Here is a 27,893-nt window from a genome sequence, read left to right as displayed (position 1 = left end):
ATGGGAATCTTTTGGTGTTTCTATAAATATGGAAATGAAACTTACTGCATGCATTAGGTCTGGCTGAGTTGTAGTCAAATACATTAAACTTCCAACCATACTCTTGTATAGTGTTGGATCCACTCTCTTGCTAGAGTCTTCCTTGCTCAACTTCAGACCTATTGTTGTTGGTGTGGGGGCTAGCTTACTATTTTTCATTTTAAATCTCTCCAAGATCTGCCCTGCATACTTTTCTTGAGAGATGAAGATGCCATCATGCATTTGTTTTACTTCTATGCCTAGAAAGTATTTCAAGAGACCTAGGTCTGTCATCTCAAATTCATTTTTCATGGCCTCTTTGAATTCACCTATTAGAGCCTTGTCATTACCAGAAGAAATCAAATCATTTACATACAAGACAAAAATCAACACATTACCATTTTTTGCCTTGATGTAGAAAGTAGGCTCACCATTGCTTTTGCTAAAGCCATTGCTCATCAACTATGAGTTAATCCTACTATACCATGCCCTTGGAGCTTGCTTTAGCCCATAAAGAGCTCTCTTAAATATATATACTTTTTTCTCTTCACCTGTAACTTCATAACCAGTTGGTTGCTCCACATATACTTCTTCTTTCAATACACCATTCAAGAAGACGAACTTCACATCCATTTGGTATACCTTCCATTTTTGTTGAGCTACAATTGCTATGACAACACACACAGTTTATATTCTTGCAACTGGAGCATAGGTCTCATCATAATCTCTGCCATACTGCTATTTGTAGCCCTTGACTACCAGCCTTGCCTTATGCCTATCAATCTTGCCTTTAGCATTGCATTTGGTCTTGTAGACCCATTTCACCCTAATCACTTGCTTCTTGGGAGGCAAATTAGTTAGCTCCCATGTCTCATTCCTTTCTATAGAATCTATCTCCTCATCCATGACTTTACACCATTTCTTCTCCTTAACAACTTCTTCAAAATATATTGGATCACTATGAGAAAATAATGCAAAATTAACACTCTCATCATAATCTTCATACCTCTCATCTTGGTATATCTCCCTAAGACTCTTGGTCTTTCTTGGTAATAGGGAGGAGAGTGTGGGATCATAATCTTCACTGCTGCTACTTGGCATTGGCACTTGGTCATGTCTAGAGGAGCTCGGTAATGACTGATGCTGCTTTCATTTTCTTCTATTTGCTCCTTCTTCTTGTTCATCAAAATCCTCTTCACTCATAATTGGCACTTTATTTGAAGTTCTTGGTGACTCATCAGTTTTTCCATACCATGATTGATTTTCAAGAAATTCCACATCTCTTGAAAGAGTCATCTTGTTGTTCAATGGGTCATACAATTTGTATGTCTTTGATTCTAAGCTGTACCCTGTGAAGATGCACTTCACACCTTTTTCATCCAATTTCTTCCTTTGCTCTTTAGGCACATGTGCATATGCAACACATCCAAACACCCTTAGGTGTTCAACTGTCCATCTTCTTCATGACCATGCTTCCATTGGAATTCTATCACAAACTGCCTTTGTAGGACACCTATTAATTAGGTAAACTGTTGTTGCCACAACCTCTCCCCAAAATTTAGTTGGGAGACCTTTCTCTTTCATCATGCTCCTTGCCATTTCAACAATGGTCCTATTTTTTCTTTCAGCCACTCCATTCTGCTGTGGTGTATAACTAGCTGTGAGCTCTTTCTTTATGCCATGTTTCCTACAAAAATTAACAAAAGAATTGGAGGTATACTCCCCTCCTCTATCTAATCTTAGGACCTTAATATAATGTCCACATTCTTTTACAGCCTAGGCTTTGAATTCTACAAATTTATCAAATGCTTCAGATTTATTCTTTAAGAAATACACCCATGTCCTACGACTAAAATCATTAATAAATGTCATGAAATAAGTACTCCCCCCAATGGAAGTAAGTTGCATTGGACTGACTAGGTTAGTATGCACTAACTCTAATGGATATCTAGCCCTCCTAGAATTTATAGAATTAAAGGGAAGCCTATGTTGCTTACCCAAAATACAAGCCTCACACTTATCACATGAATTTTCTATACGTAGCAAACCTTCTACCATTCTTTTATTTGACAACAAATTTAAACTAGCATAGCCTAGATGACCATACCTGAGGTGCCATAGCCATGAGGGGTCTTCAATCACACTCTTTAGAGCTGATTGTGTGGGAAGCACCAACTTGAGATGAAAAACATGTCTCTATCCTCAAGGGAAACATTCTATTCTTTGTCATTTGAACTGCTGCAAGTAAGTTCTTGCTCCCATCCTTTTCATGAATTACACACGTGTCATTCTCCATCAGCACTTTGTATCCATTTTGAATGAGCTGACCAATTCTCATCAAATTTTGCTTCATACGATAGGTAAAATACACATTTCGTATTTCCTTCTTCTCACCTTTCTTGGTGCGGACCATAATAGATCCTTTGCCAACTGCTAGTAGGGTTCCATTGTTACCCATTTTAATCTCAGATTTGAAACTCTTGTCAATGAATGAAAAAAAAATTTCATTACCACTCATGTGGTTGCTACATCCACTGTTGAGGTACCAAACCTCAGGGCTTCCTTCTTCACCAACATTACACATAATGAAGGGAGTGGCATTGTTTCCACTTCCCATGTTAACATCAGCCACATTTTCTTGTCCTGACTAATCATTTTTCTTCTTCCAGCATTCACTTGCATAATGCCCATATTTATGATAGTAGTAGAATTCTACATTACTCTTATTTGAGTTGTAGTTTTCCTTACCTCCTCTTGAGGTATTTTGTGAGCTACTTGCTCCATCTGCTCTTCCTCAGCTTTCTGCTGCAACATTCCTCTGGAGTTTCTGCCTGAGCCATTTCTTCCTCTCCCCCTTCCTCTTGGATTTGATTGAGCTTTGAATGCTTGCTCTTGGGAAGAAGAAGATGCAGATCTATTGATCATATGCTCATGGATTTAAAGAGTACCCATCAACTCATCCATTATCAAAATAGTGAGGTCTTTTGCCTCTTCTATGGTCATGACCAAATTGTCATATTTATGAGGTAAACTCCTCAATATCTTTTCCACTATCCTTTGCTATTGATAGTCTTCTCCATTTGACTTCAGTTGGTTAATCACATTGGAGGTATTTGAACTGAAGTCTGCAACTGATTCATTTCCCTTCATCTGAAAGTTCTCAAACTCCCTCCTTATATTTTGTAGCTTTACTGTATAGACTTTATTAGTCCCCTTGAAGTTCGTCTCAAGGATATCCCAAGCTTCCTTTGCATATTTGTTGCTGCAATCTTTGGAAAAATTGTCTCTGTCATTGATGCCTCTATCAAACTTAATGCCTTTGCATCTTTCCTCCTTGAAACTTTCAAATGAGTCTTTTGTGCATTTGTGAGAGCAGCATACTGAGCTGGGTCTATCACATGATTGAACCCATTAACTACAAACTCCCACAAATCATTAGCAACCATAATGGTTTTCATCTTCTTTGCCTATGTATCATAATTTTGACCATTAAAGGATGGTGGCTACTACCATATCTTTCCTGCATCTCCTACCATGATAAATATCCTAGAATTTTTTTTTTCCCTAACTCACTATGGATGTGGGGCCTCAAAGCTCTGATACCATGTGAGAAATAATAAATTTCAATCACAAACAACCCTAAAAATTGCTTACACAACCCTAAACCTAAAAAACTTCAAACTTACAGCTCTAATGGCTGCATAATACAATGCCTGGAGCAATCACTCCTTCAACAGGTTGAATCAAACAACAAACTACGAACTTACGAAATGACACAAAGAAGCACATGCAATTGCAGTCATGAAATAAACTTCCTCTGTCCCTGCAACAAATTGGATTTGCTGATCACTTTTTCTACAACTTCTCTCTACTCTGCAACTTCTTTCTGATCTCTCTATGTATAGTCGAATGAATGTGATCATCCCTTTTTGTCTTCTACCAAAAATGTTTTCCCCCTCATTTGCAAATTTGAAAACTCACCTACCAAGCAATAAATTATTTTGATCATTTTGCAAGTTGTCATGGAGGTAGGTGGTCATTTGGCTCTAGGGACAAACGTTAACTACAATTAATATTCCAACACATGGTACTTTCTCCCAAACTCCACCAAAAATTGTCTTTACACTTCAAGAATGGGCTTTAAGTGGTTTTTCACAGGCTTAGGTTTAGGAATACATTTTACTTTTTGACATTTGGCAGTCAACACCAAAATAGAGCTTCTAGAAGTCAAATTAGAAGCTGGTGCAAAAATAGAAGGTTCCAAAAAAGGTGATCCAAGTTTTGGGAAGCATAACTTTTAATCTAGGACTCCGATTGACCAATAATTTACATTTTCAAAAAGATCTTTGGGGGCTTTATAGCCTTGTGAGTGATCGTCCCCCATTTTTGAGGCTCATATGAGGCTATTTAGTGCCTCAAACTAGGCTCCTAAGTGTTTCTAGGAGGTCTTTGAGAAACTTCGAAGTATCATAATTATGGAGCAACTGAAATTTTATTCTAAGCTTCCCTCTAACTTACACCATCTAACTCTTCATACTTAAGGCTCTATAACAAAATAACTCATTTTTTGTCTTTGCCATGCACAAAAACACCAACCTAGAAAAGTAGCATTAGAAATCTGAGATTCGGGATCTCTATTTTGCCCAAATGGGTATCCAGAAATACAACACATGAAACAAGAACTATCACTAAACATATTTTTGGGTGACATGATTGCCCTTACATTGTCGGATACTCTTGCATCAGAAGTGGTGACAGTAAATCTATAAAGAGAAAACCCTGGTGAATAAAAGCTCATGTTCTTGCTAGTACTTGAAAAGAAAGTCCCTTAGTGAATAGTAGGCCCCCTCTCTCCATTCTTCCTCCTCCTAACTCATCCATGCCTCACTATTTCTCTTCGTTATATCTTTCCCTTAGAATAGTAGAGGTGTCAAGGATCAATTTATACTCAAAATAAATACTATCACTATCAGCAATGCACATTCATTCAAGCGCATCATGCAATTCTCAAAACCATCTGACAAATAACATTATTATTGTGGGGCCCCCTAGCCAATGCAAAGGTTTCAACTCTCTCATTAGCCTCTTAGACACTCTATTATAGAGGGATAAAAGGATATAAGAAGTGTGGTGGTTCACTAGAGTCATGATTGATGGATCAACAAAGTCAACCATTGGTAATCTAAAATAACCTTTTAATAATATGTTACAAGTATATCAGCCCCCCTTGATATAACGCCCAAAAAAACATCACAAAGTGATAGGATTATAAAAACCAACAAGGCATTACATAAATAAAATGCTTTAAAAAGCCACATTAGAAAAGTACATAAATAAAATCTCGCATTTGGTGAGTCTCATAATTATAGTTGTTAAAATAGTAGTGCCAAAAACTTGCAAGCAGATAACTATCATGTAGTAGAAAACTTTGTTCCGTAGGGCCCCGTTTGGTTACGGGAATACCGGGCGCGGAATAGGGTTTTCAGCGCCAAAATCGGGTTATGGAAGAAAATGGTGGCGTTTGGTTCATCAAACGCATAACCCGGTTTTGGGTTTCGTCTGCCAATTTCGCTCGAAAATTGGAAGAAATTTCTTCCAAGAAATAGGTGGAAGTTGAAATGAAAACCAGGTTTTGGGTTTTTATGAATGCGTTTGAATAAATCATCGGGTCCGCCGAATCCGCCTTAGGTTTTTGGAAGAACAAATTGGGTTTTTTGGAAGACGACGGTTGTATTGTTTTCGTGCTCTGTTGTGCGAAGGCGAGGGTTTTTGGTTTGCTATGTTTGTTGGGCTTGTGGGTTTTCTGTGGCCGTGGTTTGCGAGGGTTTCTGGTTTGTGGGTTTTCTGTGGCCGTGGTTTCCTGTGGCCATGGCATGTGGCTGTGACATTTTCTGCGATTTCTCTTCTCCACTTTGAACAGCAGCGGCGGTAAACGGTTCTCCTCTCACACCCACCTTTGCATACTGGATTTTTTTAAGTTTTTTTGGTTCATTCAAACGTAACTGTTTGTTTCAAATCTGTTTTTAAAATAGTCAATATATGTGGTAACTGTTTGTTTCAAATATGTTTTTAAAATAGTCAATATGTGCTCACTAATAAATTCGAGTATAGTGCTGTGAGAGATCAATACCAGTGAAATGAAAAATTAAACTTTGTAACAATTTCTGGGTGTTTGTTTTAAATCTGTTTAGCAAAATAGTCAATATGTGCTCACTAATAAATTCCACTATAGTGCTGTGAGAGATCAATACCAGTGAAATGAACAACCAAACTTTGTAACAATTTCTTGCCAGTAATGAGTTCTAGTATGTTGTTGTGAGAGATGAATGAAATACCATTAAATAGAGCCAAGTCATAAACTTGTGCTCACTAATAAATTCCAGTATAGTGCTGTGAGAGATCAATACCAGTGAAATGAATAACTAAACTTTCTAACTGTTTCTTGCCAGTAATGAGTTCTAGTATACTGCTGTGAGAGATGAATGCAATACCATTAAATAGAGTCAAGTCATAAACCATGTATGAATCAACTATGTATAGATCAATGTCAATCATGGCTTTTATCTATACATAATCAATATGTGCTCAATATGTGCTTAATAATGAATTCTAGTGTGTGCTCATGTGATTACCTGTATATATCATAGTGCCAATCAAGCAAAACATGGCAATCATGGCTTTTATCTATACATAGTTGACCTATACGTAGTTTATCATGGTTCAAATCTGTTTAGCAAAACAGTCCAATATATGCTGTAACAGTTTGTTTAGAATCTGTTTGACAAAATAGTCAATATATGCTCACTAATGACTTTCAGTATAGTGTTGTGAGAGATCAATACCAGTGAAATGAACAACTAAACTTTGTAACAGTTTCTTGCCAGTAATGAGTTCTAGTGTACTATTGTGAGAGATGAATGCAATACCATTAAATAGAGCCAAATCATAAACTATGTATAGATCAATGGAAATCATGGCTTTTATCTATACATAATCAATATGTGCTCAATATGTGCTCAATAATGAATTCCAGTATGTGATCATGTGATTACCTGTATATATTATAGTGCCAATCATAATAGCAAAACATGGCAATCATGCTTTTATCTATACATAGTTGACCTATACATAGTTTATCATGGTTCAAATCTGTTTAGCAAAATAGTCCAATGAGTTCCAGTATAGTGATGTGAGAGATCAATGCAATACCATTAATCAAAGTGAATCATGCCAATGAAATGAACAACTAAACTATGGATATATCAAGTATGTATTGATCCATGCAAAATCATTCAACATACTTATGAGGTCATAAACTATGTATAGATAAAAGCCATGATTTCAAACTATGTATAGATCAATGCAGAAAGAAACTCTATTCCTATTGCCAACTATGTTACTTTTCATCTTCTAAAAGACAAGCCTCAATTTCAGCGGACCCGACGATTTATTAAAACACATTCATAAAAGCCCAAATTCAAGTTATAGTTTGTACATGTGTATGTGTACATACATACATGTGTGTGTATGTACGTACACACATACATACTTGTGTGTGTATGTACATGCATGCATACATACATGTGTGTGTCTACCTACATGCATGCATACATGTGTGTGTGTGTGTACGTACATACATGCATTATACATACATACATTCATGTGTGTGTGTGTACATACACACATACATACATGTGTGTGTACGTACGTACATGCATACATACATGTGTGTGTGTGTACGTACATACATGCATACATACATGTGTGTGCACATACATATATACATACATGTGTGTATACATATAGACAAATGGAATCAATATTATGCTTTCATTGGTATAGATAGATTACATGGAGTATAATGACACATTGTAATTTGTTCTTTATGGGCTTATGATCCTTGGTAGTTGGTACTCCTTGTTGTATTTGAATAAATAATTGACTTCTTAATGCAATGAGGCTAGCAAATAATCATGTTGTATCTCGATAGGTGATAGTTGATATTTCATAACTGATAGTGTTTAAATTGTCCACATTTCAGGTCACTAATGGATCCTATGGAGAGTATAGAGGTCCAAGGAAGCATAGTTAGGAAGACCACATACACCCGCATTCTCACAATTCTTTTTGCTTTTGTTGGCATAGCCAAAGTACTGGTAGCCCGAGAAGGTAGTCAAATGGGTAAACGAATAAGAAAAGAAAATTTCTTTTGTAGAGACATTATATATTCGAATGAGGTGGATTGTCATGATCAGATTCAGATGAGTAGGGCAGCCTTCTTTTCTCTAGCTCGTATTCTGAGGCTGAAAGGAAGCTTGAGAGATACGATCCACTTGAAGTTAGAGGAACAACTAGTGATGTTCCTCTACACCCTTGGGCACAATCTAAGGAACCGCAAGATTGCCCATAACTTTGGGCACTCAGGAGAGACAGTCAGTCGGTACTTCCACAAGGTTTTGATGGCTATCTTAGCCCTTCACAGAGATTACTTCATACCACCTAGTCCAGGCACTCCTCCTGAAATTAGTGGGAAGGATCGTTTTGAACCATTCTTCAAGGTAAATCACACATTATTATAAGTTTATTGTCTAGAATGTTGTCCTTATCTTATTATTACTTGAGCATACATTTGATCAGTGTATCATATCCCACAGGATTGCATTGGAGCCATCGACGGTACCCATATTCCAGTGCGAGTTGATGTCGACATACAGGGTAAATATCGTGATAGAAAAGGGAACCTATCGCAAAATGTTATGGGTGTCTGCTCCTTTGATTGTAAGTTTCAGTATTGCCTTGCTAGTTGGGAAGGCTCTGCTGCAGATAGCCGTGTTCTAGCCTCAGCTCTATCTAGATCAGATCCACTTGTAGTTCCCCCTGGTAAGCCAAATCACATTTTAATATACTCAAGGTTATGCTAAATGGTTCAAGTATTGACAATATACTTTCTTTATATAGGAAAATATTATCTCGTGGATGCTGGATATCCAAATGTACCTGGATTTCTCGCTCCTTATCGGTGTACACGCTACCACTTGAAAGAGTGGTCAAGAGAAAACCCAATAAACTCTGCACATGATTTGTTCAACCATCGACACTCCTCTCTTACAAATGCAGTAGAACGTACATTTGGTATTCTGAAGCAGCATTTTCCAATCTTAAGACATGCAACGTCTTATGATATCATGACACAATCCTATATTGTTTTAGCATGTTGCATACTTCACAATTTCATTACGATAGAGGATGGCCTTCCATCGGAAGAAGCTATTGAAGAGGAAGATGATCGTGATGGGATAGAGGTGCCACTACTTGAGACATATGGGTTGTCTCAGGAGGATAGAAATGAGTGGGCCCAATTTCGAGAAGATATAGCAAATAGGATGTGGGAAGATTATAGATCTCGAGAATAAATGATTTATTAGAGGGAAATGTGCTTTATATGATTAAATTGATGTATGCATATACAATGATGGTGTTTGATTTCGTTATTCTGATATCAGTCTTTGCTACATTCTAATTAAATAAAAAGAACATTAACTTTCAATTTCACACCTACATTATGTACAAAAATTGTTGATCATATCTGCAATACACAATTCAACTTGAAATATAGATTACATTGATTTAAATGCAAGAAAGCACAATTATTATACATCTTTGCATTGAGAAAGTACAATAACATGCTTCATAATGGGGCTCATGACTATTTACTTGCCATTGATATCACCATTTTGTCTTACTGGTAGTTTTTTTTATGTTGATGTGTTATCATCAATTATTGCTTAAAATGTGTATCATCTTCAGTTAAATTCTTTCAAGTTTATTAAATGTTAGCCTCATTGCATTAGGATGTATTAAAAAATGATATTTAAAGTTTATCATCTTCAATTTTAAATGAAATACAGCAAGGAGTACCAAATGATAAAGATCATAAGCCCACTAGTAAGAAGAGAACAACGAATTCGTTGAAAATCCTATTTTTCTGATGTTACTGCTTGCTGCATTCTATTTAAATTTAAAGAGCAATAACTTTCAATTTCAGTCGTATGATTACTTTAAATCGTAATACGTTTACCTATTCAATATGTTAGCCTTGTTCCATTATGACGTATTACAAATTGATAGTTAAAGATTTTCTATGTCAAATTTAAATGAAATACAGGAAGGAGTACACAATGGCATATACCAAGCTCATGATGAGCATGGATGGATCTGATCATGTGAAACAGATGTGTTCTCCCATTACTTTGAGTGATATAGATGGATCCCTCGCTGTGAGCAACAAATCTTCTTCTTCAAAGAAGAAAATGTGGACAAAATCGATGGAACGCAAGTTTTTAGACTTTCTCCTTGAACAAGTCCATCTCGGACGGAAAGGTGAAGGTGGGTTTAAAAAAGAGGCATGGACTGCGATAGAGAGGACATTCAATTCAGCGATGAACTCAAATCTGTCATGAGATCATTTTAAGAATAAGCTAAAAACATGGAAAGTAGGATATAAAGTAATGAAGGACTTGAAAAATACAAGTGGGTTAGCTTGGAATGAAGAAACTCAAACTGTGGATGCTGAGGATTCAGTGTGGGATGACCTTTTGAAGGTAGGATCATCTTTGTACTCTTTTCATTGAAGAAATTTTTCCTTCTTATTTTAATAATGAAAAACTTACAACCTAATCCATCTATTAATGCTTATATGTAGAGGAGAGAATTCAAAAATGCAAAAATGTATAAGAGGTCACCTTTCCAATATTTCAATGAGTTGGCTGTAATTGTTGGTAATGACATTGCTGAAGGGTTCACATCTACAACACCCCTTGATGCTGAAGAAGGGCACCCTATGAACGATGCATTTAATGTGCTTGATGAGGATGATACCAATTGTGGTACACCTCTTGACAGCCAACCAGATATTGATGAAGAGTTATATCATTCCAATCAGTCGAGTGCAAGTGCTAGAGGGACTCCTCCACCATCATCATCAAGGAGGGGAAAGAGGAAGAAGACATCTTTGGCTGCATCATTGGATGTGATATGCGAAACTATGAAGGAACTGAAAGATGGCCTCATTAAGCCTCAGATTGTAAAAGTGGATAAATCTGAAGATGATAATATTTTGACTGCTGCATATATTGCTCTCAAAGCTGTCCCTGAACTGAGTCGAGCAATTTTCGTGAAAGCACATGATACCTTCGTGCTTCAACGTGAAAGAGCCAAAGGGTTCTTGATGATGGATGAGGTGGAGAGAGTGGAGTGGATTGCAATGACATTTGGTACCATTTAGCTATTTCAGCTACTGACTGGATTGCAATGACTTATGCTGCATGATTACTCTATTCAATGGTTTTGCATTAATCTCTAATAGCACTAAACTAAAACTATATTAATCTCACATCACTATATTGGAACTCATTATTGAGCACATTTTGACTATTTAATTAGTGATCTCTCACAGCACTATACTGGAAGTCATTAGTGAGCATATATTTACTATTTTGTTAAACAGATTCTAAACAAATTGTTACAGCATGTATTGGACTGTTTTGCTAAACAGATTTGAACCATGATAAATTATGTATAGATAAAACCCATGATTGTCATTGATCTTCCATGTATCCATACATAGTTTATGTGTTGGCTGTGTTTAATGGTATTGCATTGATTTGTACATAGTTTATGACGTCATAAGTATGTTGAATGATTTTGCATGGATCTATACATACTTGATATATCCATAGTTTAGTTGTTCATTTCATTGGCATGATTCACTTTGATTAATGGTATTGCATTGATCTCTCACAGCACTATACTGGAAGTCATTAGTGAGCATATATTTACTATTTTGTTAAAAAAATTCTAAACAAACTGTTACAGCATGTATTGGACTATTTTGCTAAACAGATTTGAACCATGATAAATTATGTATATGTCAACTATGTATAGATAAAAGCCATGATTGTCATTGATCTTCCATGTATCCATACATAGTTTATGAGTTGGCTGCGTTTAATGGTATTGCATTGATTTGTACATAGTTTATGACGTCATAAGTATGTTGAGTGATTTTGCATGGATCTATACATACTTGATATATCCATAGTTTAGTTGTTCATTTCATTGGCATGATTCACTTTGATTAATGGTATTGCATTGATCTCTCACAGCACTATACTCGAAGTCATTAGTGAGCATATATTTACTATTTTGTTAAACAAATTCTAAACAAACTGTTACAGCATGTATTGGACTGTTTTGCTAAACAAATTTGAACCATGATAAATTATGTATATGTCAACTATGTATAGATAAAAGCCATGATTGTCATTGATCTTCCATGTATCCATACATAGTTTATGAGTTGGCTGCGTTTAATGGTATTGCATTGATTTGTACATAGTTTATGACGTCATAAGTATGTTGAGTGATTTTGCATGGATCTATACATACTTGATATATCCATAGTTTAGTTGTTCATTTCATTGGCATGATTCACTTTGATTAATGGTATTGCATTGATCTCTCACAATACTATACTGGGAGTCATTAGTGAGCATATATTTACTATTTTGTTAAATAGATTCTAAACAAACTGTTACAACATGTATTGGATTGTTTTGCTAAACAGATTTGAACCATGATAAACTATGTATATGTCAACTATGTATAGATAAAAGCCATGATTGCCATTGATCTTCCATGTATCCATACATAGTTTATGAGTTGACTGCGTTTAATGGTATTGCATTGATCTGTACATAGTTTATGACATCATAAGTATGTTGAATGATTTTACATGGATCTATACATACTTGATATATCCATAGTTTAGTTGTTCATTTCATTGGCATGATTCACTTTGATTAATGGTATTGCATTGATCTCTCACAACACTATACTGGAAGTCATTAGTGAGCATATATTTACTATTTTGTTAAACAGATTCTAAACAAACTGTTACAGCATATATTGGACTGTTTTGCTAAACAGATTTGAACCATGATAAACTATGTATAGGTCAACTATGTATAGATAAAAGCATAATTGTCATGTTTTGCTATTATGATTGGCATTATGATATATACAAGTAATCACGTGAGCACATACTGGAATTCATTATTGAGTACATATTGACTATTTTGCTAAACAGATTTGACACAAACAGCCAGACACTGTTACAAAGTTTAATTGTTCATTTCACTAGTATTGATCTCTCATAGCACCATACTAGAATTTATTAGTGAGCACATATTAACTATTTTGCTAAATAGATTTGAAACAAATAGTTACCACATCTATTGACTATGTTAAGCAAATAGCAGATAGAAATAGAACTATGATAAACTATGTATAGGTCAGCTATGTATAGATAAAAGCTAGTGATATACTTGTAAATTTCATTATTGAGCACATATTGAGCACATATTGATTATGTCTAGATAAAAGCCATGATTGCCATTGATCTATACATAGCTTATGAATTGGCTCTATTTATATGGTATTGCATTCATCTCTCACAGCACTATACTAGAACTCATTACTGGCAAGAAACTGTTACAAAGTTTAGTTGTCCATTTCAGTGGTATTGATCTGTCACAACACTATATTGGAATTCATTAGTGAGCACATATTGACTATTTTGCTAAACAGATTTGAAACAAACAATATGTATGTACACACATGTATGTATGTACGTACATATGTATGTATTATGTGCATATGTATGTACACACACGTATGTATACATACTTGATCTATGCATTGCATTGATCTCTCACAACACTATACTGGAACTCATTACTGAGCACATTTTTACTATTTTGCTAAGCATGTATGTATGTATATGCGTATGTATGTATGTACACACATGTATGTACGTATGCATGTATGTATGTGCATATGTATGTACACACATGTATGTACGTATGTATACAAACTTGATCTATGCATAGTTTAGTCATCCATTTTATTGACATGATTGGCATTGGTCAATATGCAGGATAGTTGTTCATTTCATTGGCATTCACACGATTGGCATGTGAAGTCATTCCAGATGGTTAATTGGCTTTGTGTAATGGTATTGCATTGATCTGTCACAACACTATATTGGAAATCATTACTGAGCACTTTTTTTCTATTTTGCTAAGCATGTATGTATGTATGTGTGTATGTATGTGCGTATGTATGTATGTAGGTGCGTATGTATGTACACATGTATGTACATGTGTATGTATGTATGTATGTGTGTATATATGTATGTCTGTGCATATGTATGTTCACGCATGTATGTACGTATGTATACATACTTGATATATGCATAGTTTAGTCATTCATTTCATTGACATGATTGGCATTGGTCAGTACATAGTTTAGTTGTTCATTTCATTGGCATTCACACGATTGGCATGTGAAATAATTCCAGAGGGTTAGTTGGCTTTGTTTAATGGTATTGCATTGATCTCTCACAACACGTAGTTTATGATCTCGTAAACGTTTGGTATAGTTGTTCATTGCATTGTTAATTAGAGTTATATTTGAACCATACATACGTGGAATACACAAGGAGTGGCAAATGATGAATGCTCAATTGTAGAACTTGAAAGCATATAGAAATGTGATTTGCTAGATGATTGTATAGTTCATGATTCTGTCCTATGTTATATCTATAGTCCTAATTTTCTTGCATATGTTTTTATTTTTTTGTCTTTTTGTCCCTATTTGATTCCTATGTATGTTTTCGTTGACAAGATTATCAAAAGTATTGAGGATTTTTGGTAGATGATTGTACAGTCATGATTATGTCCCATGTTATATGTATATTCCTAATTTGCTTGGATATTTTTTAAATTTCTTTTTTTTTTTTCCACAGTTTGGTTTCCTATGTACGTGCTTCTTGACAAGATTGTCAACGGTATTGATAAAGTGTCTTTCTCTTGTATTTTTTTATTGCTCTTGATTTGCTAATATTGCAAGACCACACATGCTGATAAAAAATGAGCTATCGGATGATTGTTTACTGTGTTTGTAAACAATCAATATTTTTTATGCCACTCCTTGGTGTATTCCATTAAAAAAAAATCAAGTTTTAATTTTTCAATCATGTTTAGTTCATATATGCAGGATTGACCATCTAACAACACAAACAGTAATGGGAAGATTGAGCAGCATGAGAGGGTTGCCGTCGAATGTGGGGCATAAGGGCATACATCATGGATTTCTCAGTATTTTCGTATGTAACGGTGTGTCGTCGAATGTGGGGCATAAAGGCATACATCGTGGATTTCTCAGTGTTTTCGTGTTTAACGGTGTGTTTTCACACCACCATCAAATCATGGATATTGTTCTATCAAGTTAGCAAGTTTTCATATTGTAGTAATTATGTGAAATTCATTATTAGAATTTCATGATGTTAAAATATGATTTATATGATTAATGATTTTCATGATCTTTTTTTTTAAATTGCATGTAAAATCTATGTTGCCAAAATTCCACATTTTTTAAGAGCAATTATTAACAAAGCATCATTTTTCTTGTTAAAGTTCTCATCAAATGTTTAATGTATGTGAATGTAAAATGGTATATTTTTTCCTATATAATATTTCACGTAAAATTTAGTTGCATATTTTGTTGAATAATTAACTAACTTAATAAATTTATTAAAAGGGAGAGATACATAGAGGGGCGGAGAGTGCGGGATAAGAAGGAGGGACGGAGGGACAGAGGGAGAGAGAGTGAGAGAGAGAGAGAGAGAGAGGAGCTTGTGTGTTCCTGCATCTGTAGAAAGGTGTCTGTTGATGTGTGTTTTATGACTCACCAAACAGTAGAACGAAATACTGAAATATCTTATCCTCTCTTGAATATATATCTGTCTATGACCTCATTAAGATCTTCAAATGTCTCCTCCCCAATTGAAAGTATTTTCCAAGTCGAAGATAGCTAGCAAAATCCTTTTGGTCTTTTCCTCCCTCCACAATATCCTTGTGTGCATAAACTCCATTGAAAATGTTCAGTGTTAGAATCAAGTGAGTAGGCCCTTTCAAGCATGGACGGATAATACTCTCCCCTGGCTCTTTATCTATTAGGAACTTAATGGTTTCATTCTCTTGTTCACTTCGTGAAATGGAATCCTCTTCTGCAAAATATGGATCCTTAACCTCCTTATCCTTATCCTATGCACCCTGATAGTTATCATTCTTTAGTGAACTCTCTTTGCAAGTTAACTCAACTAGGTACTTCACTTTTGTCATAGTTTTCACCCAACAGGTAAGGATGCTGCCTTCTGCAATTTTTTCTAAAGGATCTATATATAGATCATCAGAAAGCTCCTCTTTCAATATTATTCATGTCAAGCTTGATTCCAGATCACAAATTATACGATGATTTTGGACTCTGCGGGGACAATTTTTTCCATTAACAGGGTCTCTTCATTTTCTCCAGTCAGCAAATAAAATTCCTCATCCTGGGATGGCTCTTTATATGGCAATCTCAAATCCTGAAATCCATGTAACAATTCACTCTTTATGTCAGCAAGGGTTTCCTGCTTTTTATTGGATGTCCATTGCTCCACACTTCTAGCATATTCATCAATATCAAGGGCATTTAACAGATCAGGATATTTTTGACATGCTCAACAACCATTTCTTGTGTTTCCTCATCCATATCATCTATATCATGTCCAGCTTCTTCACAATATATGTCCTTAGCCATTTTCTTGGCAAATTCATATGACTTTGGATGAATTCTAGTATCATCCAATGGATCCATAACATGGTTTTCGGATGCTGCTTGTCCATTCCCTCTAACCCATAAAAAAACCAATAGCATTTATAAAGACAAGTGGCTTCATAGCCTCTACAGTTGGTTGTTGTAACTATTACCTGCTCAACAGCTTCATACTTTTCATCTGGAGTAAGGAAATATTCCAGTGAATGAAGCTTCAATGATAATATTTCTTTGCCAAGACTATATAATGTTGCAACCATGGCCAATGGATTCTGAAGATACCGACCAAGAGCCACAACACGCCTCACAATCCCTCTCTGTGTCGGCAACTAGTCTTAAGAGATGCGAGAATTCTCATATAGTGTAGGCAATAATTCATTTGCATAAACAATATTTATTGTGTCCAATCCTTCTGCCAAATCACGTGGATGAACACAAACATAGGGAGGGATAGAGAGAGGACACAAACACACATATTTAGCGGCTAAGTCACAAGGTTCAAGTTTCAATTCGAGTTCGACAATTATGAAGTTCGGATGAACTTGACAATAAATTCAATTCGACGATAAATTTGTCTTACACAATTTTTCAAAAATATATAATATATATGATCACAATTTCCAACAATGGGACAAAAAATAACTTCGTACAAATGATTGCATGTATGATTATTTTTAACTTTTCTTTGCTAATAAATAGAATTAAAATAAAAAATAATAATCATTTTATTTATTATTGACTAACAAAATAAAATTGTGAATATTCAAGAATAAATAATAATAATAATGTAGTCTAATTATAAATAAATTAAATCATAAATATTAATACTTTACTCATTCTAATCCTTGTGTTTCACTAATTAAATAAGATTAAAAAAATTTACATCAAATTCCAATTCCAATTAGAAAATGAACAACCAAACACAACAAAAAGATATTCTTAGTCATATTCTGTTCCAATTCCAATTTCTAAATTGGCAACCAAACGCAGAATATGGATTTGAAAATTCATCTTCCGTGTCAACCAAACGGTCCAACTATCTTCCTAAAATACATAACCAGGTTTTCAAAAACCTGGTTATCAGATACCCTGGTTATGAGGAAAATTCATCTTCCCCAACCAAAAGGGGCCTAGAATCTTTTATTTAACAAGGATCTAACTGTATATCCTTTTGCTTTGCAGACACTTCTTTGGACATTAATTGTAGGGGTGATGAATGGACTACTTACGAGGGAGATGTCAATCCACTAGGCCCTTCCTCATACTTTGCAAGCCGTGATGGGAAATGGGCAGTCAGTAATACAGGAGTTTTCATGGATGCTGAAGACCATCCATTTAAAGTGGAAGCCGACCAATCTCTATTTACCAAAGGAATGGACAGAGAACTGTATAGAACAGCACGTTGTTCGTCTAGCTCCTTGAGATACTATGCATTATGCCTTCAAAATGGACAATATACAGTACAACTCCACTTTGCTGAGATAGTTATATCCAATGGAATGATCTTTCCAAGTCTAGGAAGGCGCATCTTCGATGTTTATATTCAGGTATCTACTTTTTTCTCCTAATCTTGCTGGTAATCGTTTACTAGACTGTAACATAAAGCTGTTTGACTAACATTTCATATACTGATTTTTCAAAGGTACATTTTTCACTTTTGAAATTTATGTAGGGAAGTAGAAGATTGAAAGATTTTAACATCAAGGACGCTGCTGGAGGCTCGTCATACAAGGTGGTAATTAGAAATTTCACTGTGAATGTGACTGAAAATTATCTAGAAATCCACTTTTTTTGGGCTGGAAAGGGAACATACGACATACCAAAGAGGGGAACGTATGGACCTTTGGTATCGGCTATTAAAATCAGTCCAAGTAAGATTCCTGTGCAAATTTATTTCAAGGCTATGAACAACTTCCTTGTGTATTTATTTTTTCTGGATAATGGTATAGCAAAGTTTCATTAAGGCATTGTTCTCTGTTCACTTTAGTAATAAATGACGTAGCTGATAGTAAACCTGTAGAATCCTTTCTGTGTCTAAAATAGTTCCCATAGACTTGAGGTTCAGCAAGTTCTATTTTTTGTGAGAAATATTAAAATTTAAATTTAAACCTTTGAAATATTTCACTCGGCACCCTAAAATTGCTCGGCACGTGAAGGTGTCGAGTGCCAGTTTTACTCGGCACTTGATGGTGCCGAGTGACAGATTGCCCGACACTTGATGGTGCTGAGTGCCAATTTGCTCGGCACTTGCTCGGCAACAATAGATGCCGAGTAAGCTCGGTTCCAACAGAAAAAATAAAAAACTTAATGCAATTTTAACGTGAATGCTTTCACCATTAAAACAAAAGAGCCATAGCTTTAACCTTTCAAATAAATTATTCAAATGCAATGAATAGAAGAGGAAGAAGAATGGATTCGAGTATGCCTAATTTCTTGTATTCAACTGAGATTAAAAACATTACAAATCTGGGAGCATTCGGCTTCAACCAGAAAATCCTAAATTTACCCTAAAACTGGAACAACTTTAATAACTTTAAAACTTTAAACTTGTAGCTCTGATGGCTGCATACAATAATGCCTGGTGCAATCACTGCATCAACAGGACGAATCCAATAACCACAAACTTACAGTATGAACAGAGGAAGAATCACGTGCAGCTGCAGGCACAAACTTCTTTCCTTCTTCTTCACTACTCTTCTCTGCAACTTCTAATCTGATCTGCTTGATCTGCTCTTAATAGAACGAATGTTAAAACATTCCTTTTATCATATTCTTCCTTTCCCTCTCAACGTTCAAATTTCAAATTCTCACCTACCAAAATGCCTGCCTACCGTCCATGGATGCCTGCGGTAACCTAACAGGGTAGATGGGTGTGGGGCTCGAGGACAAGCCACAGACGTTGACGTTAATTTCCAACACTCCCCCTTTGTCCTGAGACCCACAAACAAGGATCACTACTAATCCAAATCAAGTACACCAAGACTCTGTCTTAAGTGCACAAAAGTTCCAATGCCTAATGGCTTGGTAAAAATGTCTGCTAGTTGCTGGTCTGACTTGCAAAAATTTATTTTGATATCCCCATTCTCCACCAACTCTCTGATGAAGTGATATCTAATTTCAATGTGTTTGGTTCTCCCATGGAAGACTGGATTCTTGGATAATGCAATAGATGAGATGTTGTCACAATAAATTGTGGTTCCATATCCTTGCCTTTCATTCAAATCTGTCAAGATCCTCCTTAGCCAAATTGCTTGACATGCTGCTACATTTGCTGCTATGTATTCAGCCTCTACTGTAGATTGAGCAATAATAGGTTGCTTCTTGGATGCCCATGAAATTGCACATGATCCCATATGAAACATGTATCCGGAAGTGCTCTTCCTATCATCTATACTTCCAGCCCAATCACTATCAGTATAACCAATCAACTTGAATTCATTTGATGCAGTATACAAAATTCCAAATCCCTTGGTACCTTTTACATACCTTAGGATCCTTTTTCCAGCTTGCCAATGGGAATCCCTTGGGGTTTCCATAAATATGAAAATCAGACTTACTGCATGCATTAGGTCTAGCCGAGTTGCTGTCAAATACATTAGACTTCCAACCATGCTCTTGTATAGTGTTGGATCCACTCTCTTGCTAGAGTCTTCCTTGCTCAACTTCAAACCTATTGTTGTTGGTGTGGGGGCTGCCCTACTGTTCTGCATTTTAAATCTCTCCAAGATCTGCCCTGCATACTTTTCTTGAGAGATGAAGATGCCATCATGCATTTGTTTTACTTCTATGCCTAGAAAGTATTTCAAGAGACCTAGGTCTGTCATTTCAAATTCACTTTTCATGGCCTCTTTGAACTCACCAATTAGAGCCTTGTCATTTCCAGAAAAAATCAAATCATCTACATAAAACACAACAATCAATACATTACCATCTGCTGCCTTGATGTAAAGAGTGGGCTGACCATTGCTTTTGCTAAAGCCATTGCTCATCAAATATGAGTCAATCCTACTGTACCATGCTCTTGGAGCTTGCTTGAGCCCATAGAGAGCCCTCTTCAATCTATATACTTTATTTTCTTCACCTGCAACTTCATAACCAGGTGGCTGCTCCACATACACTTCTTCCTTCAATACACCATTTAGGAAGGCGGACTTCACATCCATTTGAAATACCTTCCACTTATGCTAAGCTTCAATTGCTATGACAGCACGCACGGTTTCTATTCTTGCAACTGGGGCATAAGTCTCATCATAATCTCTTCCATACTGCTGTTTGTAGCCCTTGACTACCAACCTTTCCTTATGCCTATCAATCTTGCCTTCAGCATTGCATTTGGTCTTATAGACCCATTTCACTCCAATCACTTGCTTCTTGGGAGGAAAATCTGTTAGCTCCCATGTCTCATTCCTTTCTATAGCATCTATTTCCTCATCCATGGCATTACACCATTTCTTCTCCTTGATAGCTTCCTCAAAATATATTGGATCACTATGAGAAAATAATGCAAAATTAACACTCTCATCATAATCTTCATACCTTTCATCTTGGTATATCTCCCTAAGACTCTTGGTCTTTCTTGGTAACAGGGAGGAGAGTGTGGGATTAGAATTTTCACTGTTGTTGTTTTGCCGACTAGCTCGATCTTCACTGGTACTCGGCACTGACACTCGGTCATGCCTAGAGGAGCTCTGCAATGTCTGAACTTGCTTGCATTTTCTTCTATTTGCTCCTTCTTCTTGCTATTCATCAACATCCTCTTCATTCATAAATGACACTTTTCTTGAAGTGCTTGGTGACTCATCAATTTGTCCATACCAAGATTGATTTTCAAAAAATTTCACATCTCTTGAAAGCATCATCTTGTTGTTCAATGGGTCATACAATTTGTATGTCTTTGATTCTAGGCTGTACCCTGTGAAAATGCATTTCACACCTTTGTCATCAAATTTCTGCCTTTGCTCTTTAGGCACATGTGCATATGCAACACATCCAAACACCTTTAGGTGTTCAACTGTTCATCTTATTCGTGACCAAGCTTCCATTGGAATTCTATCACGGACTGCCTTTGTAGGACACTTATTAATTAGGTAAACTATTGTTGCCACAGCCTCTCCCCAAAATTCAGTTGGAAGACCTTTCTCTTTCATCATGCTCCTTGCCATTTCAACAATGGTCCTGCTCTTTCTTTCAGCCACTCCATTCTGCTGTGGTGTATAGCTGGCTGTGAGCTCTTTCTTAATGCCATGTTTCTTGCAAAAGTTTACAAAAGAATTGGAGGTATATTCCCCTCCTCTATCTGATCTTAGGACCTTGATATAGTGTCCACATTCTCTTTCAACCTGGGCTTTAAATTCTACAAATTTATCAAATGCTTCAGATTTATTCTTTAAGAAATACACCCATGTCCTACGACTGAAATTATCAATGAATTTCATGAAATAAGTACTCCCCCCAATGGAAGTAACTTGCATAGGACTGACTAGGTCAGTATGCACTAACTCTAATGGATATCTAGCCCTCCTAGAATTTTTAGAATTAAAGGGAAGCCTATGTTGTTTAGCCAAAATACAAGCCTCACACTTGTCACAAGAATTTCCTACATGTGGCAAACCTTCTACCATTCTTTTATTTGACAATAAATTTAAACCAGCATAGCCAAGATGACCATACCTGAGGTGCCATAACCGTGAGGGGTCTTCAATCACACTCCTTAGAGCTGATTGTGTGGGAGGTGCAGCACAAACTTGAGATGAGAAACATGTCTCTATCTTCAAGGGAAACATTCTGTTCTTTATCATTTGAACTGCTGCAAGTAGGTTTTTGCTCCCATCCTTTTCTTGAATGACACACATGTCATTCTCCATCAGCACTTTGTATCCATTTTGAATGAGCTGACCAATGCTCATTAAATTGTGCTTCATACCAGGGGCGAAATACACATTTTGTATTTCCTTTTTCTCACCTTTCTTGGTGCGGACCATAATAGATCCTTTGCCCACAACTGGTAGGGTTTCATTGTTACCCATCTTAATTTCTGATTTGAAACTCTTGTCAATGAATGAAAACAAGGTTTCATTACCACTCATGTGGTTGCTACATCCACTGTCGAGGTACCAAACCTCAGGGCTTCCTTCTTCACCAACATTACACATGATGAAGGCAGTGTTTTCACTTCCCATATTCACATCAGCCACATTTTCTTGTCTGGACTGATCTTTCTGCTTCTTTTAACATTCATTTGCATAATGCCCATATTTATGACAGTAGTAGCATTCTACATTACTCTTATTTGAGTTGTAGTTTTTCTTACCTCCTCTTGAAGTATTTTGTGAGCTACTTGCTCCATCTGCTCTTCCTGAGCTTTCTACTGCAGCATTCCTTTGTCCTCCATTACCTCGGCCTCTGCCTCTGGAGTTTCTGCCTGAGCCATTTCTTCCTCTCCCCCTTCCTCTTGGATTTGACTGAGCCTTGAATGCTTGCTCTTGGGAAGATGAAAAAGTAGATCTATTGATCCTGTGCTCGTGGGTTTGAAGTGTACCCATCAACTCATCCATTGTCAAAACAGTGAGGTCTTTTGCCTCTTCTATGGTCATGACCAAGTTGTCATATTTATGAGGTAAACTCCTCAATATCTTTTCCACTATCCTTTGCTCTTGATAGTCTTCTCCATTTGACTTCAGTTGGTTAATCACATTGGAGGTCCTTGTACTGAAGTCTACAATTGATTCATTTTCCTTCATCTGAAGGTTCTCAAACTCCCTCCTTATATTCTGTAGCTTTACAGTTCGAACTTTATCAGTCCCCTTGAAGTTCATCTCAAGGATATCCCAAGCTTCTTTTGCATAATTTGCTGCTGCAATCTTTGAAAAAACTGTCTCTGTCATTGCTGCCTCAATCAAACTCAATGCCTTAGCATCCTTCCTCCTTGACTCTTTCAAATGAGTCTTATGTGCATTTGTGAGGGCAGCATACTGAGTTGGATCAGTCACATCATTGAATCCATTAACTACAAACTCCCACAAATCATTTGCAACCATAATGGTCTTCATCTTCTTTGCAAATGTATCATAATTTTGTCCATTAAATGATGGTGGTTGCTTCCATATCTTTCCTGCATCTCCTGCCATGTCAAATATCCCAAGAAAAAAAAAATGCCCTAACTCACTGTGGATGTGGGGCCTCAAAGCTCTAATACCATGTGAGAAATATTAAAATTTAAATTTAAACCTTTTAAATATTTCACTCGGCACCCTAAAATTGCTCGGCACGTGAAGGTGTCGAGTGCCAGTTTTACTCGACACTTGATGGTGCCGAGTGACAGATTGCCTGGCACTTGATGGTGTTGAGTGCCAATTTTCTCGACACTTGCTCGGCAACAATAGATGCCGAGTAAGCTCGGCTCCAACAGAAAATATAAAAAACTTAATGCAATTTTAACGTGAATGCTTTCACCATTAAAACAAAAGAGCCATAGCTTTAACCTTTCAAATAAATTATTCAAGTACAATGAATAGAAGAGGAAGAAGAATGGATTCGAGTATGCTTGATTTCTTGTATTCAACTGAGATTAAAAACATTACAAATCTGGGAGCATTCGGCTTCAACCAGAAAACCCTAAATTTACCCTAAAACTAGAACAACTTTAATAACTTTAAAACTTTAAACTTGCAGCTCTGATGGCTGCATACAATAATGCCTAGTGCAATCACTGCATCAACAGGACGAATCCAATAACCACGAACTTACAGTATGAACAAAGGAAGAATCACGTGCAACTGCAGGCACAAACTTCTTTCCTTCTTCTTCACTGCTCTTCTCTGCAACTTCTAATCTGATCTGCTTGATCTGCTCTTAATAGAACGAATGCTAAAACATTCTTTTTATCATATTCTTCCTTTCCCTCTCAACGTTCAAATTTCAAATTCTCACCTACCAAAATGAATGCCTGTGGTGACCTGACAGGGTAGATGGGCGTGGGGCTCGAGGACAAGCCACAGACGTTGACGTTAATTTCCAACATTTTTGATACCTCAGATGAAAATATTATACTTTGGTTATGCCCGAATCCACCGTTCTGTTGATTGCATATATTGTTTATCTTATATTAAAATAATGATCTTGATTTGTTCACAGATTTCAAAGTCAAGAATATTACCATTAGCAATGGCAGAAAGAAAAGCAACAAAGGTATTGTTATCGGCATAGTTTCTGGGTCAGTAATTGCTTTAGGTTTCATGGTGTGCTTGGCATTCATCATTATTCGAAAAAGAAAGGGAAGAAGGAGTAGACCTCTCAAAGCCAATGATGATATGGGTAATGAGAAATGTTTATTTCTGGTCATACACTATCATACTCCATTATTTTTTATTTTTTTTCATGAATAGTCCTTTTCTGGTCATACACTATCATACTCCAGTGTAATCTGTGAAAATGTCGATGAGTGCACTGACACAAGTTTATCTGAATGCTGTCTACAGAACTGATAAACATGGACACAATTTCAAATACATTCAGCCTAGAGATTATTAAAAATGCCACAGGTGACTTTAACCCTGAAAACAAGATAGGAGAAGGCGGATTTGGTGCTGTTTTCAAGGTATATCAAAGCCCACATTGATATTACTTCAGTTGCTCTGTCTAGTATTAACTCAGATGGGCCTGAATAGATGTAATTTCTTTAATCTTTCCTTTCTTATCAGGGAATACTGCCGGATGGAAAAATGGTTGCAGTCAAGCAGATGTTTCACAATTCAAGACAAGGCGTTCGGGAGTTTCTTAATGAACTGGGTACAATATCTGCAATGGGGCATCCCAATCTTGTGGAATTGTGTGGTTGTTGCATAGAAGGAAAACAGCTCTTCTTGGTCTATGAGTACATGGAGAATAACAGTTTAGATCGCGGGTTATTTGGTACATCCTAATAAATTGTACTCGATTAATGAAATTTTTAATGGATCACGGTTTAAATCTCCTGCCTTGATGAAATTTTATATAGATCACACTTCCAATGTTTTCTCGCTCATAGATTAGTTTATAATGCAAGTGTCCAGTCACAGAATAATGAATTTATCAAAGTATAAAATTGGAAACTTGAAAGCATCTGCTGAAAGAGTTTGTAATGCAATTTGAATCTATAGGTTCTGAGGAATTCAGGCTCAAGCTTGACTGGCCTCAAAGGTACAATATTTGCCTTGGAGTTGCACATGGCCTTGCATATTTGCATGAAGGATCCAGACTAAAAATTATACATCGCGATATCAAGACAAGAAACATCCTTCTAGATCAACTTTTGAATCCGAAAATCTCAGATTTCGGATTGGCCAAGTTATTTGACCCTGACCAAACTCATGTCAATACCGGAGTGGCAGGAACGATGTAAGCTTCACTAAGAGAATTCTTTCCTAGGATAAGTTATTAATTGTAGACATTCAGTAGGATATAAAACAGAGTTATACAAGGCACATGAAGTTTACACCTCTAAATTTCGTCTAACAATGTTGCAGAGGATATACGGCTCCGGAATATGCTTTGAAAGGTCATCTCACAGAGAAGGCAGATGTGTATAGTTTCGGAGTGCTAGTCCTTGAAGTTGTGAGTGGCAGAACTCACACAGAGAAGACAATGCAGGCAGATATGGTTTATCTTCTGGAATGGGTAACAATACCACCCTTCCTTTGTATAAGCATACTGCAATGCATAGTCTCAAATTTGAAGTATACACATGTTTTAGTTTGTTTGTTGGAGTTGAAAATCAAATTTAGCATATGCTTAGTGTGTGAAAAATATTTTTTAAATTATAAATTATTGAATAAGTTAAGACACAAAAGATCAAAATGTGCAGAAAACACCACAGAGAATTTGAACATGTCTCCACCATTAAAGCCTTAATGTTTAAGAATTCCTCTCATCCTCCTTGTCATCTGCACAACCCAGTTTTAACTTTGTACCAAATTGTTGGTATTGGAAATTCAAATTAGATGAACTACCAGATACCTGAATTTTGGTTTCATAATTACTACAATCAATAAGTTTTGGTGTGTTTTTGAATTACCATAAATCTTGATTTATCAATATAAGTTATTTACGAGCAAACATAAAGAATCACTTATGAAAGATCAAAGATCAACTCATTACTTAGAAATCTACTTCTATTTAAATAGAAACTGCCTCCAAAGTTAGAAAAGACACAGACTAAAAAGAATTATGGTAATAGTAAGGAAACAAAAAAATGTTTTTGAATTACTTATGATTATTATTTTTTTGATTATGTTATAGGTTTGGCACTTGTATGAGAAGAAAAGGTTGCTCGATTTGGTTGATGCGAATCTGAAAAACTCAAGCTACTCTGAGGAACAAGTTCTAAGGGTGATCAATGTGGGTCTGTTATGCACCAACGGAACTCCTTTGCAAAGACCTTCAATGTCCACAGTTGTTGAAATGCTGGAAGGTAAAATAGAAGCCCATGTTTCACATTCTCGATCATCACATCTGGGGAACATGAAGCCCAATATATTTACAGAAGAGAAAGCGCCTTCACACAGAGAGAGCTTTAGCCTTGGAGGACCATCAAACGATAGTTCATCTGCCTAAGCAAGTTCTGCAAATAAGAACCAAATTATATTACAGAGTGTATGCTGATTTCTATGCAGTCTCACTCTCTGGTACCTTTGACAAACAAAACAATGATTATGCTATGCTGAAGATTGACCCACTTCAAACAAACACTTTTATATCTTTTAAGCATTTCTTAAGAAACACACTCATAAATTAGCACTTGTTAAGAGATTTCTGCAATGACAGACTATGAAAAGTATAGATGTTTTCTTAAATTTGAATTGTACTTTCTTTGAAGAGACTATCTCATGTTTCGCTTTTTCTCAAGCGTTTTATTGTCATACTAAGGTGGTAGGAAAGCAATTCTTATATATTTGCATAAAATAATAAATTAAGTAGCTTCAACCTTGAACCCCAACAAATGTAAAACTTGTTGGAATTTATTAATACTCCTTAGCCACCTTACAGTAGTAATTGTACAGCTCATTGGAAATCTGACATCTTACACTTCTTTCTCCCCTAACATTGCGGTAGCTGTTATTGTTTTTGACAGTACCGGTAGTTGATTTTGAAAATGAGAGAGCTTCTTTTGAAAAGACAAC

The 27,893-nt window shown here is 36.1% G+C and overlaps 2 protein-coding genes across 2 annotated transcripts in view; both read left to right on the top strand.

Moving 5' to 3' along the window:
- Positions 1-27,588, top strand: part of LOC149571907 (putative LRR receptor-like serine/threonine-protein kinase At1g53430) — a 30,538-nt gene extending 2,950 nt beyond the window's left edge. The window contains exons 3-10 of the mRNA XM_089810165.1: positions 17,920-18,284; positions 18,410-18,608; positions 24,871-25,050; positions 25,215-25,333; positions 25,437-25,647; positions 25,875-26,112; positions 26,241-26,391; positions 27,013-27,588. Coding sequence (XP_089666291.1) covers positions 17,920-18,284; positions 18,410-18,608; positions 24,871-25,050; positions 25,215-25,333; positions 25,437-25,647; positions 25,875-26,112; positions 26,241-26,391; positions 27,013-27,327 — 1,778 coding nt within the window. The 3' untranslated portion in view covers positions 27,328-27,588. The remainder of the gene's footprint in view (positions 1-17,919; positions 18,285-18,409; positions 18,609-24,870; positions 25,051-25,214; positions 25,334-25,436; positions 25,648-25,874; positions 26,113-26,240; positions 26,392-27,012) is intronic.
- LOC149571908 (uncharacterized) lies at positions 8,376-17,871 on the top strand. Its single transcript, XM_089812287.1, has 3 exons — positions 8,376-8,576; positions 8,673-8,796; positions 17,822-17,871. Exons 1-3 carry the CDS (start codon positions 8,376-8,378, stop codon positions 17,869-17,871), a joined length of 375 nt encoding a protein of 124 aa, XP_089668413.1.
- Positions 27,589-27,893: the final 305 nt, after the last annotated feature.

Source organism: Cupressus sempervirens, chromosome 2 (assembly GCF_028749045.1).
Source record: "Cupressus sempervirens isolate cs-2001-9-10 chromosome 2, ASM2874904v1, whole genome shotgun sequence".
Taxonomy (NCBI): Eukaryota; Viridiplantae; Streptophyta; class Pinopsida; order Cupressales; family Cupressaceae; genus Cupressus; species Cupressus sempervirens.
The sequence above is the reverse complement of the archived record's forward strand: the minus strand, read 5'-3'. Positions and strand labels throughout refer to the sequence as shown.

Bases quoted from the DNA above. Each gene is read 5' to 3' on its own strand.
- LOC149571908 (XM_089812287.1), top strand. From the start codon at position 8,376: ATGTTCCTCTACACCCTTGGGCACAATCTAAGGAACCGCAAGATTGCC. The intron at 8,577-8,672 runs GTAAATCACACA...CATATCCCACAG, and splicing joins GTTTTGAACCATTCTTCAAG to GATTGCATTGGAGCCATCGA. The intron at 8,797-17,821 runs GTAAGTTTCAGT...CCTGGTTATCAG, and splicing joins GGGTGTCTGCTCCTTTGATT to ATACCCTGGTTATGAGGAAA.